The 18,173-nt window shown below is 45.3% G+C and overlaps 1 protein-coding gene across 5 annotated transcripts in view; it reads left to right on the top strand.

The window, feature by feature from the left end:
- The window catches only part of LOC115195749 (anion exchange protein 2), a 46,672-nt gene extending 29,046 nt beyond the window's left edge, over positions 1–17,626 (top strand). For all 5 annotated transcript variants that reach the window (XM_029755952.1, XM_029755953.1, XM_029755951.1 and 2 more), the window contains 19 exons: positions 2,998–3,122; positions 5,234–5,433; positions 7,736–7,872; positions 9,962–10,142; positions 10,254–10,389; positions 10,785–10,986; positions 11,228–11,333; positions 11,472–11,656; positions 11,853–12,066; positions 12,249–12,455; positions 12,764–12,912; positions 13,105–13,299; positions 13,951–14,187; positions 14,329–14,418; positions 14,599–14,765; positions 15,099–15,352; positions 15,644–15,813; positions 16,407–16,580; positions 16,979–17,626. In XM_029755952.1, the coding sequence (XP_029611812.1) occupies positions 2,998–3,122; positions 5,234–5,433; positions 7,736–7,872; positions 9,962–10,142; positions 10,254–10,389; positions 10,785–10,986; positions 11,228–11,333; positions 11,472–11,656; positions 11,853–12,066; positions 12,249–12,455; positions 12,764–12,912; positions 13,105–13,299; positions 13,951–14,187; positions 14,329–14,418; positions 14,599–14,765; positions 15,099–15,352; positions 15,644–15,813; positions 16,407–16,580; positions 16,979–17,059 (3,210 nt within the window). In that variant the 3' untranslated portion in view covers positions 17,060–17,626. The remainder of the gene's footprint in view (positions 1–2,997; positions 3,123–5,233; positions 5,434–7,735; positions 7,873–9,961; positions 10,143–10,253; positions 10,390–10,784; positions 10,987–11,227; positions 11,334–11,471; positions 11,657–11,852; positions 12,067–12,248; positions 12,456–12,763; positions 12,913–13,104; positions 13,300–13,950; positions 14,188–14,328; positions 14,419–14,598; positions 14,766–15,098; positions 15,353–15,643; positions 15,814–16,406; positions 16,581–16,978) is intronic.
- The last annotated feature ends 547 nt before the right edge of the window (positions 17,627–18,173 follow it).

The following is an 18,173-nucleotide window of genomic DNA, read 5'->3' as shown; positions in this document are numbered from 1 at the left end:
AAACTCGGTTCTGGGGCCCCCCCTGGTTGTACGTTTTGTTTTAGCACTACACAACTGATTCAATTAAACAAGTCATCAAGCATGGATTATTTGAATCTGTGTAGTGCTAGGGCAAAAACCAAAACATGTATCCAGGTGTGGCCCCAGGACCCAGTTTGGGAAACCCTGGCGTAAGGCAATATGCATATCTTACACCACTGATACTGGGTCTGCGTGCCAAATGACACCTTATTCCCTATTTAGTGCACTACTTTTGACCAAGGCCCTGGTAAAAATGTAGTGCACTATAAAGGGAATAGGGTGCCATTTGGGACACTGACATGTTTTGTTTTTTTGCAGTGTGGCTGTGGTTCAATAGATCGAATCCCTGTCAGCATTATCATATTTTCCTCTATGAATATTTAAACACAAGCTTAATTAATTATTTAACTGGTTTGGGGTTACACTGTTATAACACTGACAACTGTTGTGTTCTGCCACACATGACCGGTTTTGACCTGTGATGGTGTGATATGCGTACAACATTAGTTGTCCAAGCCGTCAGCCCCAAGCTTTTCTCAGATGAAGCTTTCTTTTATTCTAGAAATATAAAAGAAATGCTCAAGAGTGTGAATCCTCACGAAACCCTGACGAAAGAAAGACCATGATTTTTGGGATGTTTTTACGAAATGTAGTCCATAAAATAGTCCTTTGGAGGAAGGCTTGTTGACATGTATTTTTGATTTTTTTATCTAAAATAATTGATCAAAGTTGGCATATTTATGACATTTTGGCCTCACCCATGTTTCCTTTAATAACCTTTTACTGCAGTGGGCTAACTCGGGGTCGGTCAGTGTTTCTTGGTAGTGTTAAACAAATCACACATGGTTATGGGCAGCAGGGAAAAAAAAGGACATCTGTACCATGTCAGATACAGAGTTGAAATTTATACCATTTTGAGTTTGATTATTCTCTTATTTAGTTTATTTTATTAGGATTCTCATTAGCCGACGCCAATGGCGACAGCTTGTCTTCCTGGGCTCCTACACGTAACTAAAAATACATTACAGACAAAGACAATTTACATACATTTAAAACATAGACATTAGACTTTTATATTTATAAACATTTGGTCACATGGGGGAGAGGCATTGTGGCGTGAGGTGTTGCTTTGTTTGTTTTTTTAAATCCGGTTTACTGTTTACGTGCACTATATGAGATGGGAGTGCCATGGGTTAATGGCTCTATATAATACTGTACGTTTTCTAGATTTTTTTTTCTCTACCTGGGAACTATGAAAAAAACCCTGGGATCATGTCTGGAGGGGTAAGTATGTCTGTCAGAGCTATATATAAGTTGATTATACAGGCAATTTTGAATATTTCTCTCAAACAAGAATTGATGCTGTCAATCTCTCCTCTACTTTGACCCAAGAGAGACTGACGTGCAGACTGTTGACATTAGCCCTCTGTGTACATTGAAGGGCAAGACTTGCTGCTCTGTTCTGGGCCAGCTGCAGCTTTTCTAGGTCCTTCTATGCAGCACTTGACCATATCGCTGGGCGATAGTCGATATTAGATTAAACTAAAGCCTGCAGGATTTGTTTCATCGACTGTGGTGTTTAAAAATGCTGAGCGTCACTTTATCACAGACATACCTCTCCCCTCTTTGCAACAATTTAATCAATATACCTGCACAATTTACAGTCTAAGTTGACACCAAGGAGTTTAGTCTCCTCAAAACAGCCACATCATTCATTACCAGATTCTGCTGAGTCTAGAACTTAGGGAATGATTTGTACCAAATACAATGCTTTCAGTTTTAGATATGTCCAGGACCTTTTTGTTACTAGCCACCCAATCCAAAACGGACTACAACTCTTTGTTTAGGGTTGCAGGGATTTCACTAGCTGCGGTTGCTGACGTGTATAACGTTGAATCATCGGACTACATAGACACACAGGCTTTGTTTAATGCTAGTGGTAGATAATTAGTAAAAATAGAGAACAGTGAAGGGCCAAGTGCCGCCTCGCAAAATACCACACTTTACGTTTAACATTAGAGAAGCTACCGTTTTAAAGAAAATCCTCTGTGTTCTATTAGATAGATGGCTCTCGTCCCATGATATGGCAGAGGGATGTAAAACCATAACACATACATTTTTCCGGCCAATAATCTCAACGGCTGCACTGAAGTCTAACAATAAAGCTCCCACTGTCTTATTATCCATTTATTTCAGCCAATCACCAGTCCTTTGTGTCAGTGCAGTACATGTTGAGTGCCCTTCTCTGTAAGCATGCTGAAAGTCTGTTGTTAATTTGTTCACAGAGAAATGGCGTTGTACCTGGTCAATCAACCTTTTTCTAAACGTTTGCTCAGCTGATTGGTCAGCTGTTAGAACCGGTAAAGGGCACGTTTACCATTCTTTGGTAGTGGAATGACTTTAGCGTCCCTCCAGGTCTGAAGACAAACACTTTTCTCCAGGCTCAGATTAAAGATATGACAAACAGGAGGGGCAATGTAGTCTGCTACCATCCTCAGTAGCTTTCCATCTAACTTGTCCAAACCAGGTGGTTTCTCATTATTGATGGACAACAATCATTTTTCCACCTCTCCCGGAATAACTTTACAGAATTCAAAATTACAATGCTTTTCTTTCGTTATTAGGTATTTTATGCATGAATATGGTGGCTCACAGTTTTCCCACTTTGCCAATGAAATAGTCATAGGCAGGAAACACTCAACTTTACCAAAACAATAAACCAAGCTTTCTCGTTCAGCATGTGCCGCTCTCTGATGACGACAACATTTTGTGAAAATCCCCCCAAAATGTGGTTATTTTTTTGTTGTTGTCTAGGTTTTGTGAGGAATCACTCTGAATGATTTTAAGTCGATTCATTTTCTACATATTTGTATTGTTTGTTTTTTTCCTTTACCATAAACCCTATTGCAGTTATTTTCAATAGTATGTTGAATATACAGAACACTCATGTCATGTGTGCCCTCACTCCCTCCATAGTTCTTTCTGTCAGATGAAGATCGCCTGGCCACACCTACCACAGACAGCCCCCACCCTGCCCGAGGGATGGAGGTTGTGCCTCAGCCTGCCGTGGGCAGCGAACCTGAAGATGCCGCCTCCACCGAGTGAGTACACCTCTCTGAATACACCTATATTTTTATTTCATTATTACCATAATGAGTCGATTGGGTGAGATCATTTTTGCCAGTTGAAGTGTCACCCTGCTTTGCGTCACAACACGACAAGGACTCTTTTGTAGCACTTAGCCTGATACTGCTTGCTCTGAGGCGTTCTCAGTCACTCAATGGATGAGAGAGGTGGTGTGGTGTGTGTGCGTGCGTGTGTGTGTGGTCTCACCCAGGCCGGCCGGCACACACTGTACGTTACCATGTTCCCGGCATCCAAGCAGCCTGCAGGGTTCTGCTCTAATAGGACACGATTCATCCCCTTGCAACAACACAGAGCCATATTTCACCTGTCTGACTGTCTCCATAGAGAACATAACACTGACCCTTCCTACTAACACACCTCTCCCTCCCTCCACCTATGGTATTTAGTCTCAGGACACATTAGTGCTGTGTCCTTTCTTCTCCTTTCTCCAGTCTGCCGAAGTTTCGCTCTGTGTGGACTTCCTCATAATAGTACTACTACAACTGCAATCCTATACATTGGAAGATAGAGATGTCAAACAAGTGGATTATTCTGACCGCGGAGGGAATTTCTGAATATAGTTGGGGAAAGTAACTCCCAATGTTTTTTTTCTGAAACAACCATAAACCGCTTAAGAGACAGTTTGACGTCTTTAGGTGAGTGTTTGTCGGTTTTGGGAATGATCTGTCTGCTGGACTGACAAATTCTAATTGTGCATCTTCACTCCTTAGTTTATCATGACATTTTTAGGATGATTTAGTGCACCTGATTTTTTTTTCTTCTCCTGTGAAATTGGCTTCCTGTATGTTGGTTCCAAGGAATGTTGAGGGAGACCAACAAACCGTTCTCCTCTTATCTTAGAAAATCTATTGGCCCCTAAATTAAAAAATGAGTTAAGTTGTGTAGCCCACTTCAGAGCCCTTTACTACGATTCAAGTTTGAGGAGTTGGCGAGGTAACTTTGGTCAACTCTGAGATCAACTTGGGATAACCGGTACCACAAAAATGGCGCACCTTTTAGCCAGGTACATTTCTATGGCAACATATCCTTCAGAACTAACCTGCTCCGGGGCAGGATAATTCAGGGCTAACTCCATTTTATTCTGAAGTGTCTGAGCCACGAGTTGAGGACCAATGAAAACCGATTCTCTCCCTCTCGCAAAGATTGTGTCATCATACCCTTCATTTGAGGAAGACTACTGATTTTTAAATATTTTATTAATCAAATGTACTTTTGTGTGTTAAAAAATGTCTGTCATATTAGTAATGACAGCATTTTGCTTTCTGAACTGTACATTTCGCGCAATTGTGTTTTTAAATTTGTTAGCGGGCTAACTGACAGCCGCAACCAACCATAGACACACAGTATAATCCATAGATGGCAGTTCCCATTCAAGTCAATGACACTGTCGAAGGCTTAGGCCGAAACTTTGTCTGTATACCTACCGTGAATGAAATAAATACTAAAAAGAAACCTGATCTCCTTTTTGAGTTGAGCTACACAATTTTGGAAGCCATTGCTAGTGTACCTGTGAGTTTAACAGTCAAATTGCCATGGTTCGAGGTTCCAAAACCCTAATGGATTATGTCTATGATCACAATGCAATGAGCTATTCCACAGATCGAAGGAGTGCTATGAGTGGGGGGAAAAAAGGTGCTCTTGCATTGATAAGCACACGAAAGCTCACCGAAGACTGAATTAATGATAAATCATCATTTTAAAGACCGCACATTTAAAAGCCTATTTCATACCATAACCTGCTGAATTTGCCAGAGAACTTTTTATTTCATTTCGATTTTGGCACAAATTAAAATGTGGCACTGACTCACCCGTGGATTGATGTTTCAGCATTGTCTCAATGAAGAGTTCGGCGTTAGATGCCTGCTAGAGTTGGAGGGAGGTGGACGAGCAATATCTACCATCGTAGTACGGATGAAGCCTGATCTGGAATGTGAAGCTAACTGAAGCTGGCTAGCTTTATAAAAGCCTGCGTAGATCTAGCTTGCTTTCTTAGTACTACACTCAGGCTCAAGTCTTTTATTGACCTTAAAGGTATTAACCCTGTTCTGTCTCTCTCCTCTCCCAGAAAGCCCTGTCCAACCTTGTCCAGCAGTGACCCATCTGACCCCGCCTCTCTGACCCGCATAGCCAGCCGCAGCTACGACCTGCAGGACCGCCGGCGTACGGGTAACATGACTGGCGCCGAGCAGGCCAAGTACCATCGCATCCCCACGGATGAGAGTGAGGCGCAGACCCTGGCCTCGGCCGACTTGGACGGCATTAAGAGTGAGTCTGGGGAAATGGAAAAACATCACCTTAGACATTTCGGCCCGGTTTACAGATTAAGCCTAATCATGGACTAAAAAGAATCTCCATTGAAAATGCTTCTTAGTCCAGGTTTGGGCTTAATCTGTGTCCGGGAAACAGCCCCTACATGTTCAGCCATTCATTTGTTGTCGACTGAACTGAAGCAATAATTTAGTGCTTACTTTATTGTATGTATCATTCAATTCAGAAGACATGTTGGTTCTCTCTTTGTTATGTTCAAACTTCTTGTACATTTACAGGCTGTTTTGTCCATTGGGAGATTTGTTCAGAAGCCCAGTACTCTAAACTCTCCTAGACCTTGGAGTGCTGCAGTCATCTGCTCTGCCAGATTTACTTTTAAAGACGGGTGTGTGTGTGTGTGTGTGTGTGTGTGTGTGTGTGCGTGCGTGCAATTCGGCTTGTTTGATATCCCACATTATTACCCTTCCAGCTGAGCACTGTGATTAGAGTGGAAGAACAGTCTTTGGCTCCACTGAAGGTCGGAATGCTCAGAACAGAGAAAGAGAGGGGGGCACACAGGGGTACATTAATGAGGGGCACTATGAGTCAGTGTGGCCCCCCGTTGCCCTGTGACGTCCCCAGCTCCAGGGGCACCAGCGGTGATTTACATCGGGGGGGGTCGACCCCTCAGCAGACAGCGGCAGCTTATCAGAGTGTGGCGGACAGGAACAGAACAGAAGCGAAGTCCTCTTAATTAAATTAGCCTGTTCCCGCTGTCAGCTGAGGCCCTTGGAACCAGACCCAAGCCAACCTGGTGGCTAATTGAGAAAGCTGCCCTTCTGGTTCACAAGTCCTGAGTCATTAGTGCCAATAAAACAATGGGGAAGAGCTAAGTCATCTGAAAGAACAACATGAGAGGGAAGCTGATGAGATGCATGGAGATGATCTGATGTAGGTCCAGTGCCATCATGGGGCTACGTGACCTAGATAGTGTGGCCTTTGGCCTCTAATTTGTCCTCTCAGCATCAGAGCATAGAGATCCTATTACATTACAAGTCATAAACCCTTCAAGTTTCAGAATGGTCAGAAAATGGCATAGGTGACGCATTTTATTTGGGTATTTTTTAATTCCTCTTTCTATGATCTTTTATTTTCTTCCCAGAACTGCAAAGCAGCCTGGGAAAGTGCCTTCACGGCTGGCTGCTGCTCAATGATTGGAATGATTAGATCATTGTCTCCTTCCCCTTTTTGTTCATCCCTCCGGTTGTTAGCACTTCCGCTAGCTAATGCGCTCGGGCGGTTTCTACCTCAACCAGGTCAGGTGGTGGTCAAGGAATGGCAACTTTTTTTCCCGCTTTTCTTCGAGCTCCAGTCCTGGACACGCAAGGACTGGATCTTGAGACGGTAGAGGTGACTGTTCCTCATACCCGTGCCAGCTTTATGCCAGCACTGCGCCCATCTCCAAGCTCCTCTCCTTTAAGAGTCTTATCCAGTTAGGCCCAGTCCCACTCTGGGTCTGCCCAGACACTCATGCATGCACCAGGAGTCAGACACATCGTGGAGCCTCTAGGGAGGACTAACGGTTCCAGTGGACATTGCGTTGAAGTCGGGACAAGTTACAGCAACACCTTACAGCAAAACCTGGACAATGAACAAGAGGCTCAAATGACAGAAGATTATACTTTGTTGCTTTCCAGTTTCACTAGCCGGGTTTTCCTAAAAGGACCAACAGAACAACTTGTTCATTAGGAGAAAATGCTGTCATTTTTCCAAACCTTCAGAGTTGAAGGTGCTCAACGACCAGGGTGTTTCTCAAATGGGGAAAGAGGCCACTGATAAAGGTAAGGTTCCTACCGCTAACAGGCTCATCGCACCCGTTGCACCTACCCTCTCAGATATACCTGAGAGACTCTCTGCCATCCAGCCTCCTTGTCCAGGTTGTCCTTCGTTTGAGGCCAGTCTGGTAACCCAACCCCACAGCAAGGTCAGGTGAACAAAAGCAGCTGCCTGGCCTCTGAGTGTGGGACTCTGAGATTTGACCTGATGGTGGGGACGTCATCCCAGAGCCAAGTGCTCACCGTTAGGAAGATCAATGTTTGGAGGAAAAAGCTACAACACTACAACGGATTTCTGACCACTGTTAGTCAGTGTTTGGGATCACAATCGCCACCATAGTCATATTCAAAACAGAGAATAAGGGGATGTCAATACGTGATAGATGATTATATAGTGACAATCATGAACCTCTATTGCGATGCCTGTCCATAGATGGTGATGATTTTGCACTCCCCTCTCCCATCTCTCACCTTTCATTCCTCAGGCCATCGTTTTGAGGATGTCCCTGGGGTACGGAGACACCTGGTCAGGAAGAGCACCAAGGGCCAAGTGGTGCACGTCGGCAAGGACCACCAGGAGACCAGCATACGTAGCCAAAAAAAGGACCGGACCCCACATGAGGTGAGCGTCCGAAAAAACGAGCAGTAGTACCCACTCCTTTGCTTGTGTGGGAAACAGTGTCACACAGTCCCTCATTTCAGATAGTATGATTGGGTTTTATTCATTCATGGATTTCCTGATGTTTTTGGCAAGGATGAAGGTTTGAAGGTAAAGTTGCTGCTTGTTTTAAGACATTCCATGCAGGACACGTGTAGGTGAAGTTTCTCTTTGGAGACCAGTTTCTATGTTTTGTTCAGTTTAGACAAAGGTAAATAGGGTTCATTGTTTTCTTGACCCCCCCATCAACTGGAAAATACAGCAAAAAAAATGTCCCCCTCGTTCTCTGTTTGGGCGCAGCCCCCCTACAGTATCTTATATGGATAGGAGAGGGGGCAGAGCACAATTAAAAATGAATGAATTAGTTATTTTCTTTCACACATCCAAAAGAAAGAGGCAGCGAAGAGTTCAGGTAACAAGACACCCGGTGCTCCCTGAGGGAGGGAGCCATGTTTTAATAACACACACAGAGGCCCCCAACAACAGTGTAGAGGGTGTGTGCGAGCTACAGTGTGTGTGTGTGGGGAGATGTAAGGGTCGCCTGCTCTGTGTGCGGGTCTGTGTCAGTGTGTTGAGCCCACCCTCTCGCTCCTTCCAGTCGTTACCGCCAGTGGTTCTGTACCGTTCTGCCTCCCGGCCAGACGGAATGGTCCTATTGGACTACTCCGGCCATATGGCCCGGCCCCAGAAGGTGAGGCGGCTTAGCCGGCCAGACACAGGTTCCAGGAGTGTGGGTTTGCATGTAGCGCCGTGTGTCTGCACGTGAGGGTAGGGACAGTATGATCACTCGCTAATCATCAGTTATGTTGTTGGCTTGGTACTAAAACAGGTGAGTTGGGTCGCACTAACACACCAGCATAGTTTCTCATAGTTTCTCTCAGCCTGTTGTGACGTGATAAGGCTGTAATGGTGCGATACTGTATTTCTACTCATCAGAGTCTCTGCTATTCTACTGTATTTCTACTCATCACAGTTTGTGGATGTTCGGAAGAACTTAATCTCAACGGAGCGTCTGTGGTGCTCATTCAAATGGTTTTGACTGAAATAATGTTGCATTTACTAGTTGCTTCGGCTATTTTCTGTCCGTGGCGTATATTTGCGAAGTGTATTGACTTTGAGGGTAATTTCAATGCTTGTTTATTGGGTGTTCCTAATATAACCGAGTAACACTGTTGAGTGTGTTTCTGTTTGACGTCAACATGCACCGTATACCTGGGTTCAACTACTATTTGAAAATATTTTGAATGTTCAATCAACCACAAATAAAGTATTTCAAATAGTAATTGAACCCAGGTCTGCTGCATTTTTGCATGGTTTTCAGAAGTCAGTAGGTTCCAGGCCTGGTGCCAACTACTTTCACACTTGACATTTTGAAGAGTGAAACTAGATAAACACATATGGGCACGTGGTTCTCTGGATATGCTTTCCCTTCCTTATGATGTCGGCTGTCTTTAAAGAAACGGCATGATCCTGAGAAGAGCTAGCGTTCATTCTAAAATAACAGAAGAATATGGACAAAAAAGTGCTATCCGGGATCCTTGGGACGTCCCTACCCTAAATCCTAACCCCTACCCTTGCCTAACCTTAAATAGAACCCTTGCCTAACTTTAACCCTTACCTTAACCATTTTACATTTCAACTGGGTAGGGCCATCCCAAGGATCCCGGATAGCAATGACCGAAGCCGATCTAGACACGTTTAAGCTAATTGAAAACAATTTCCCCTGATAGTTCTGTTATTCTGATCCTCACTGAATCTAATCAAGTTTGCTCAATAATAACTTGGTTTGAAGTGTTTAAAGGAGATGCTGGTTTGAACATTTCAGACTCCTAGATGGGCATCTACACAGAACATGCTAATATCATGGATATTGACTTGCATTGGTTTTTGGACAAACATGCTACATAGTTAGCAATTGGAGACAGTGGTCACTGGCCAGGTAAACAAAATAAAGGATTACTGTCTTACCTTGTGCATAGACTGCTTACAGGGTAAGGAAACCAATATGTAATTTGGGTGAACTATCACTTTAACGTCCATCTCTCCCTCTCAGGTGTTTGTGGAGCTGAACGAGCTGATCATGGATAAGAACCAGGAAATGCAGTGGCGGGAGACAGCGCGTTGGATCAAGTTTGAGGAGGACGTGGAGGAGGAGACGGATCGCTGGGGCAAACCCCACGTGGCCTCGCTCTCCTTCCGCAGCCTGCTGGAGCTCCGCAAGACCATCTCCCATGGTAGGAGAGGAGGAGAGGGAGAGAGGAGAGGGAGAGAAAGAGTGTGTGTGTACATCTGTGTGTGCCCTCAATGCAGTGACCCTAGTGTGCCGTGTCTCCTCTGCCACCCAGGGGCGGTGTTGTTGGACCTGGACCAGAAGACTCTGCCTGGCATCGCCCACCAGGTGGTGGAGCAGATGATCATCTCAGACCAGATCAAGGCTGAGGACCGCGCCAACGTGCTCCGAGCCCTGCTTCTCAAACACAGGTACAGCACGACCGCTACACCTGCAAATCGTCTAGGACAGCTTAGTGAAAAAGACACTCTTGAGTCTTAAGACGATCTCATCTCTTAATATGGAAGTACGGAATACTGCTGTAGTTTTAGCAAATTAAGTGTGTGGACATTACTGTATTTATACTCTGGCTGTTGTTTTTCAACAGGATACATAAGACAAATCGCTGGAGTTCGTCTAACATTCTGATCTCATAGATGAAATGGCATTATTAGTTCAGCATGTTAATTCACACTGATGAACTTTCCATGCCTGTCCCCCTGGTGCCCCACGCCACCCGCTTGCTTGGTAGGTCCCACCTCGCCCTCTCTTACGCGATGTATCTCCTGCTCAATCTCTGTGTGCCTTTCCCTCCCTCTCCCCGCAGTCACCCGAGCGACGAGAAGGAGCACAGCCACAACCCCTTCCCCAGGAACATCTCTGCGGCCAGCCTGGGCAGCCTGCTACCGCACCACCACAGCTCCAACCACATCCACCTGCCAGAGCCCTCCGTCACAGAGCCCCTCATGGGCTCGGCCAGCTCGGCGGAGCAGGAGACGCGTGTCGACGTGGAGAAGAACGACGTGCAGGTACCTACAGCTCCAGGTTGATTGATACTATGTGGTTTACCGTGGCGAATCTAGGTTGGATAACTTATTTGACAGACAGAGAGAGCAGGCAATAACATTGTGGTGGAGACATGTTTATTTGGATAGATATGCATCTTCTAGCAGTACATGGTTGAGTCCCTTTTTAATGGTTAAGGTCTCCCGTTGGTCAGCTAGACAGAGACCTGCGTTAACTACGTTCTGATTTGGTGTTCTGAAACAGAAGGAGTCGACTCCAAATATTGGCATGCACAGGTCCAAGTCCAAGCATGAGCTCAAGCTGCTGGAGAAGATTCCAGAGAACGCTGAGGCCACTGTTGTCCTTGTGGGTGAGTTGAATTGTGTTGAATTATTTCAAGAAGGTACCGTATGGTACCCATTGTTAACTGAAAACGAACCAGTAAATTCTGGCTGAAACAGGAGTGTAAAATATTGCAGTTTCCCAGATACTCTGTTCCTATTTCCAGGCAGTGTGGACTTCCTGGAGCAGCCCACCATGGCGTTTGTCCGGCTGCAGGAGGCGCAGGAGCTGGACTCTGTACTGGAGGTTCCCGTGCCTGTCAGGTTCATCTTCGTCCTGCTGGGACCCTCCAGCACCAACATTGACTACCACCAGATCGGACGCTCCATCTCCACACTCATGTCTGACAAGGTCAGCGTGGGACCAGTTTAGAGCAGACCAAGACAATGGATAGAGTGCAATAGAAAACCTTCCGTGTTGTAATTTCACTGTTTTCAGTTTCCATTCATGGTTTCATTTGGTTTAACTGTTGTTACCTCTGAAACCTCACACAGGATAATGAGTATAAATCCTATTATGTTGTGTGTTTCCCTCCGCTTCCATGCAGCACTTCCATGAGTCAGCCTACCTGGCGGACGACCGTCAAGACCTGCTCAACGCCATCAACGGCTTCCTGGACTGCAGCATTGTGCTGCCCCCCTCGGAGATGGGCGGCGAGGAGCTGCTCCACTCAGTCGCTCGCTTCCAGAAGGAGATGCTCCGCAAGAGGGAGGAGCAAGGAGCCTTGCTGGCTAAGGAGCCCAAAAGCCAGGAGGAGAAAGGTGGGGGAATTCTGACATTTTGATCACAGAGAAATGTCCTAGCAACTTTCCCAGCATCTCAGACCGTTACCTGGATGATAATGTTTTAAGTTTCCTTTTTTTTTTCAAACCAACTTCATTTCTCTAGTGCAGTATTTGAAATTGAAGTCCATGTTGACACGGTCTGTGTTCATGTCTTCCAGAGGCCCTTCTATCGCCCGGGAAGCCGGGAGACGACCCCCTGCAGCGTACGGGACGCCCCTTCGGCGGCCTGATCCGGGACGTGAAGCGCCGCTACCCAAAGTACGCGAGCGACTTCAAGGACGCGCTGAACGCCCAGTGCGCGGCGGCCGTCATCTTCATTTACTTCGCCGCCCTCTCCCCAGCTATCACCTTCGGAGGCCTCCTGGGTGAGTCCCAGGGGTTAAAGATGGCTAGCAAATTCTGGCACATTAACAGAAATGTTGATGAACGTACATTGTCCCTGTGTAAGTTCATTAAGTAGGGGGAACAATGAACAGGATGGGAAAACTAACCACACTACAAATCCACCCGATACCAATCCACCCCAACCAACACACAACCAGACACTTAGCATGTGTTTAAGTCAGGCATTGGAGCTGTATTGAATGTTATTTACTAATGTTTTCAAATAATGTTCTTAGGTCGTTTCCTGAACGTTGCCTGTGCGGTTTCTTGACTGTGTGCCTTGTGGTAGGTGAGAAGACTGAGGGTCTGATCGGTGTGTCTGAGCTGATCGTGGCCACGGCGCTGCAGGGCATTCTCTTCTGTCTCCTGGGGGCCCAGCCGCTCCTGGTGGTGGGCTTCTCTGGACCCCTGCTCGTCTTTGAAGAGGCCTTCTACTCTGTAAGTTATCTCAAACTGGATTCGGAGATGACATTCTTAACTACTGCTTAAGAATCCCTTTTGTATTTTCCTGCCGTTGATGGTGTGTGTAACAATCATGTAACAAACCTTCCATCAGTGTCATAACTTGTCACACCCTCTACTACTCTAGTTGCTTGTGTCCTAACCTCGCTCTCTCGCTCATGTATATAGTTCTGTAAGGGGAACGGGGTGGAATACCTGACGGGCCGGGTGTGGATCGGCTTCTGGCTCATCATCATCGTGGTGATGATGGTGGCCTTGGAGGGCAGTTTCCTGGTTCGCTTTGTCTCGCGCTTCACCCAGGAGATCTTCTCCTGCCTCATCTCACTCATCTTCATCTTCGAGACCTTCTCCAAGATAGGCAAGGTACTGTAAACCTGGCGTTCAGTTGACTATAGTATTGAAACTGATAGAAACTATTTAGTGCCCTTATTAATGCTAAAAGCACTTGATATTGTAGAGGGGGGGGGGGGGGATCAAATCTGGCTCTAGATTGGACTGTGCTCATAACATGGGGTCCAAATAATACATTGCATAATATGATGCGAAATGCATCTTACTGTGACACATTCTGTATTTTTTAAGTTCTGTATCTTACACTTGATTGTTGACATACAAAACATTTTGGGACCGTATCGACAGTGGACTAATAAAACAAAATACCAAAAGAGTTTTTGAGTGGTATTTTCCTTTTAACAGGTACATATTTTGTGATTGAGTGGCCCTGATCCGAGAACAAAGTGAATGGGACAGAAAGCCCGACTATAATCCGGCCTTATGATTTCAGGAATGTTACTATTTTCAGACCTTTGCCAACACAAGACTTTGAAGGGATTATTTGTCTATGAATTAATCTCTATTCTCAGAACGTGTTTGTGCGGGGACCTTAAAGGTAATGTCAGTTTTAATCTCTCTGAAGTCGTGTTGAAGTGATCTCGGTCGGGGGGAGGTTGTGTGTGCGTGCGTGCCAGCGAAGCGGTGCTTTAATGCGAACCATTCTTCTGTGTCGCCGGGCAGATTTTCGTGGAGCACCCGCTGCAGCGCTGTTCCTCTGACAACAGCACGGCGGAGAACTCCACAATGGAGAATAGCCCCCTGGAGCTGTTGCTTGGCAACGGCACCATTTCGGTGGTGCCGTTGAAGGTCTGGAGGGAACCCAACACAGCACTGCTCTCCCTGGTGCTCATGTCTGGAACCTTCTTCATTGCATTCTACCTGCGCAAGTTCAAAAACAGTGCCTTCTTCCCCGGCAAGGTAAGATACAGTAGCATTATCAGGATGTATGTCAATTTAATACAAACTTAATAAGACTAAACATAATTATTTTGGAGTTTATTGTCGAATCACAGAACGTCCCTCCCTAGTGTCCCTTCATGCTGGTTTTGTGTTGTTCAGCTGCGTAGGATCATTGGAGATTTCGGGGTCCCCATAGCCATCCTCATCATGGTCCTAGTGGACTACAGTATACGTGACACTTACACACAGGTGAGCAGTACTGCAATGACAAGAACTCCAAAGACCATTCGTTTGTTAATTGAATTGTCTCGATTTAAGCTTAACTTCTGTTTTATTGAGAAATGATATAGAACCAGTTTCTTTAAAGACGTATTACGTCATGTCATTACCCTCTATAACTCATGTCACTTTCTCCCTGACCTTGTGTAGAAACTGAGCGTGCCCAGTGGCTTCTCTGTGACCAGTCCTGAGAAGCGTGGCTGGGTGATCAACCCCCTGGGCATGGACACCCCATTCCCCATCTGGATGATGTTCGGCAGCATGCTGCCCGCCCTGCTGGTCTTCATCCTCATCTTCATGGAGACACAGATCACCACGTGAGTCAGTGTCACACACACACCTCCCTCTCATCCCCTAGGGTCTTCTTTCCCCAGATTTTCAAATCAAAATCAAAACAAATCCAACTATTTGTCACAAGCGCCGAACACAACAAGTGTAGACCTTACCGTGAAATCCTTACTTACAAGCCCTTAACCAACAGTGCAGTTCAAGAAGGGTTAAGAAAATATTTATCAAATAAACTAAAGTAACACAATAATAAAATAACATAATTAAAATACATGGTGTGAATAGACGGTATATACAGTGTGGTGAGGACATGCATGGAAGACTCCCTCCCTCCCTCCCTCCCTCCCTCCCTCCCTCCCCAGGCTGATAGTGAGTAAGAAGGAGCGGATGCTGGTGAAGGGTTCTGGCTTCCACCTGGACCTGCTGGTGATCGTGGTGTTAGGGGGCACCTCGGCCCTGTTCGGCTTGCCCTGGATGGCCGCCGCCACCGTGCGCTCCGTCACGCACGCCAACGCCCTCACCGTTATGAGCAAGGCGGTCGCCCCAGGTGACAAGCCCCGCATCCAGGAGGTCAAGGAGCAGCGGGTCACAGGGTTGCTGGTGGCCATCTTAGTAGGTGAGTGTCTTGTCGGCTAGATGTAGAATAGACTGGAATGGAAGATGTTTGGCGCTTCTAAAAAGTTTTACGTAGCTTCCTCCCATTGGCTCCTCCCTTCTCTAGTGATTTGAAAACATAGGATAAAAACAAAATATACAAGCGAAATATCTGACTTTGCTTCTGGTGACTTGGCTTTTCCCATTCTAGTTATTTCACATCAGACTAAAAGAAGAGGCAACTGTAAAAGAGTATTGAAATGCACTCATCTTTTCAGTCATTTCTTTAAACTCTTCCTCCCTCGTCCTCCAGGCCTTTCCATCGTGATCGGAGACCTCTTGCGTCAGATCCCCATCGCTGTGCTGTTTGGCATCTTCCTCTACATGGGCGTGATGTCACTCAACGGCATCCAGTTCACCGAGCGCCTGATGCTACTGCTGATGCCCCCCAAGTACCACCCAGACCACACCTACGTCCGCAAGGTGACCACGGCAGACAGTCACAGAGAGAAACGTAGAGCAGTGGCTCTTGGTCCGTATGCATTACGATCTGAAAGGCTAAACTGATTCTAGTTCAGCAACCCCTACTCTGAGAGTCTTGCTGGTTCCCAAAACCTTTTTGGCCCTGGTCCACCGACTAGCTAGTCTGCCTGATACCAAAGTCGGTCTTCCTGACTACAGAATCTGGAGTGGCTGATTTAATGTTGCAGGCACGATGTGTTGATAGTGAAGGGGGCGGGGGTGCATTTTCTCCTGTGTGTTTTTCTCATACAAACACACAACTCATACAGCCACACACAGCCCCCGAGCACCGCCACCTTCCATTACAGCTCAGTGGGTCACAGCTGTCCTTTGCTGTGTACCACGTGGGTCCCATCAGCCATGCTACCGAAGAGAGCCTTTCCTTTATAATCCACTATATAAACCCATAGAAGCTATTTACCCCAATGGGATACCAGACTGTGTATACATACAGTATGTGTTATACTGTATCAAATGCATGATTTTCATTGTCCCATTTCATGAGTATTACGGTAATCCACCACATTAACCCATAGTCACTGTGTCCCCCCCAGGTGAAAACTCTGCGGATGCACCTGTACACACTGATCCAGCTGGTGTGTCTGGCGTCGCTGTGGGCCGTCATGTCCACCGTGGCTTCGCTGGCCTTCCCGTTCGTCCTCATCCTCACCGTGCCCGTTAAGATGTTTCTGCTGTCACGCATCTTCACCACTCGAGAGATGCAGTGTGTAAGTTAGCCCACACGGCGGCACACTAGGCCCATTCACTAGCTTTAGGCCAATTCACTAGCATTCAACCTATGGGCCCCGGTCAAAAGTAATGCACTATATAGGGAATAGGCTGCCATTTGAGATGCATCTACTGTCTAAACTCTGAGGACATTTGAGGAGAGGGCCTTATGGCACATTATATGAAAAGCATAGGGAGTTTCTACTTGAGGCTGTCTGATCTGCTTGTTCTTCAGGGGGTTTTAGGCCTGGCTTGGCGTAATGGACTTTTTACCCTGTATAAAATGCTGTACATTTGAAGAAATATTTACAATTCATCTACCTAATTAAAATCAATCAATCTTAATCAACAGTATAGCTAGTGCCTTGCTCTAACATTCTGCTCTGTTCTCTCCCAGCTGGATTCTGATGACGCAGAGCCCATCTTTGATGAGAGAGAGGTCCATGACGAGTACTCAGAGATGCACATGCCTGTGTGACCCACACCATCATATGCCTAGCTATTGCTGGATTCATCCCTCAGTGGCCAAACCAACCTGCCAATCAATCTACCAGCCAATGAGAAGCCTGTCCAAGGGAAAACCCTATATACCCAATTGACAGACCTTCAGACCATCATTGAGCTCTGCTGGTCCTGGCTTCCATTGGTTTAACCACACGTGACCGAAGGACGAAGATGTCGTATGCAGGCTTGGTTCCCTTTCAATCTCATTCACTTGGACAGAGTTCAATTGGATGCCATGAATGATTCAACGTTTTCATGACAACATACAAGTGGTCTCATGATGACACACAGCAGCAAATGGAGACCCATTATAGTAGGGGGCACATCATGTCATCGGAAGGGGTTAGGGGTCAGAGCACTTTGTGGCGTTAGGGATGAATACCGACTGAAAGCTCCAACCAGTTCAGCATATTTATTTTATTCATCATGTTATATATTGCGACATATTTTTTTAAATATCAGTGGAGGAGAGGTTAAAATTCAATTGTGTTATATAGATTTCTAATTTCAAGGTTTATTCCAATGAGAGAGAGAGAGAGATATATATCTATCTATCTATATCTATATCTATCTATCTATCTATATATATATATATATATATATATATATATATATATATATATATATATATATATATATATAGTAAGTTGTTTAATACACAATGATACATTTTTCAACCCTGAAAGGGTGCGCTGATTCACATTGAATGTGTGGATGATTACATATGGGATACATTCCTTGAGTCAATATATTTAAAATGTTGAGCTTTTATTTGATTTTGTTCTCTTTTTATGTTTAGCTCTTTTAGCTCACTAAGCGCCTTATGACGATAACTGTACTGAGGAACGTTGTAGATGTTGCCTTATTTGTTTTAAACAGCTGTAATTTCAACAGACACTCTTAAGCTCTGAGCACTTTTTAAGACACCAAATTTGGAAATTTGTTTTTGTGTAATATTAAATGAGTGTTTTATATTTGACTTTAGGTGTCTTCTTAGTCTATCAAATACTAAGCTGTGTAAAATAAATACATAGATGCCTTACATTTTTATCGCCATTCCATTAGCTAGTACGGAAGGAGTCAGATTT

The sequence above is a fragment of the Salmo trutta genome, chromosome 6 (assembly GCF_901001165.1).
Source record: "Salmo trutta chromosome 6, fSalTru1.1, whole genome shotgun sequence".
NCBI lineage: Eukaryota > Metazoa > Chordata > Actinopteri > Salmoniformes > Salmonidae > Salmo > Salmo trutta.
Note: the sequence above shows the minus strand (reverse complement) of the source record. Positions and strands in the feature narration are given on the sequence as shown.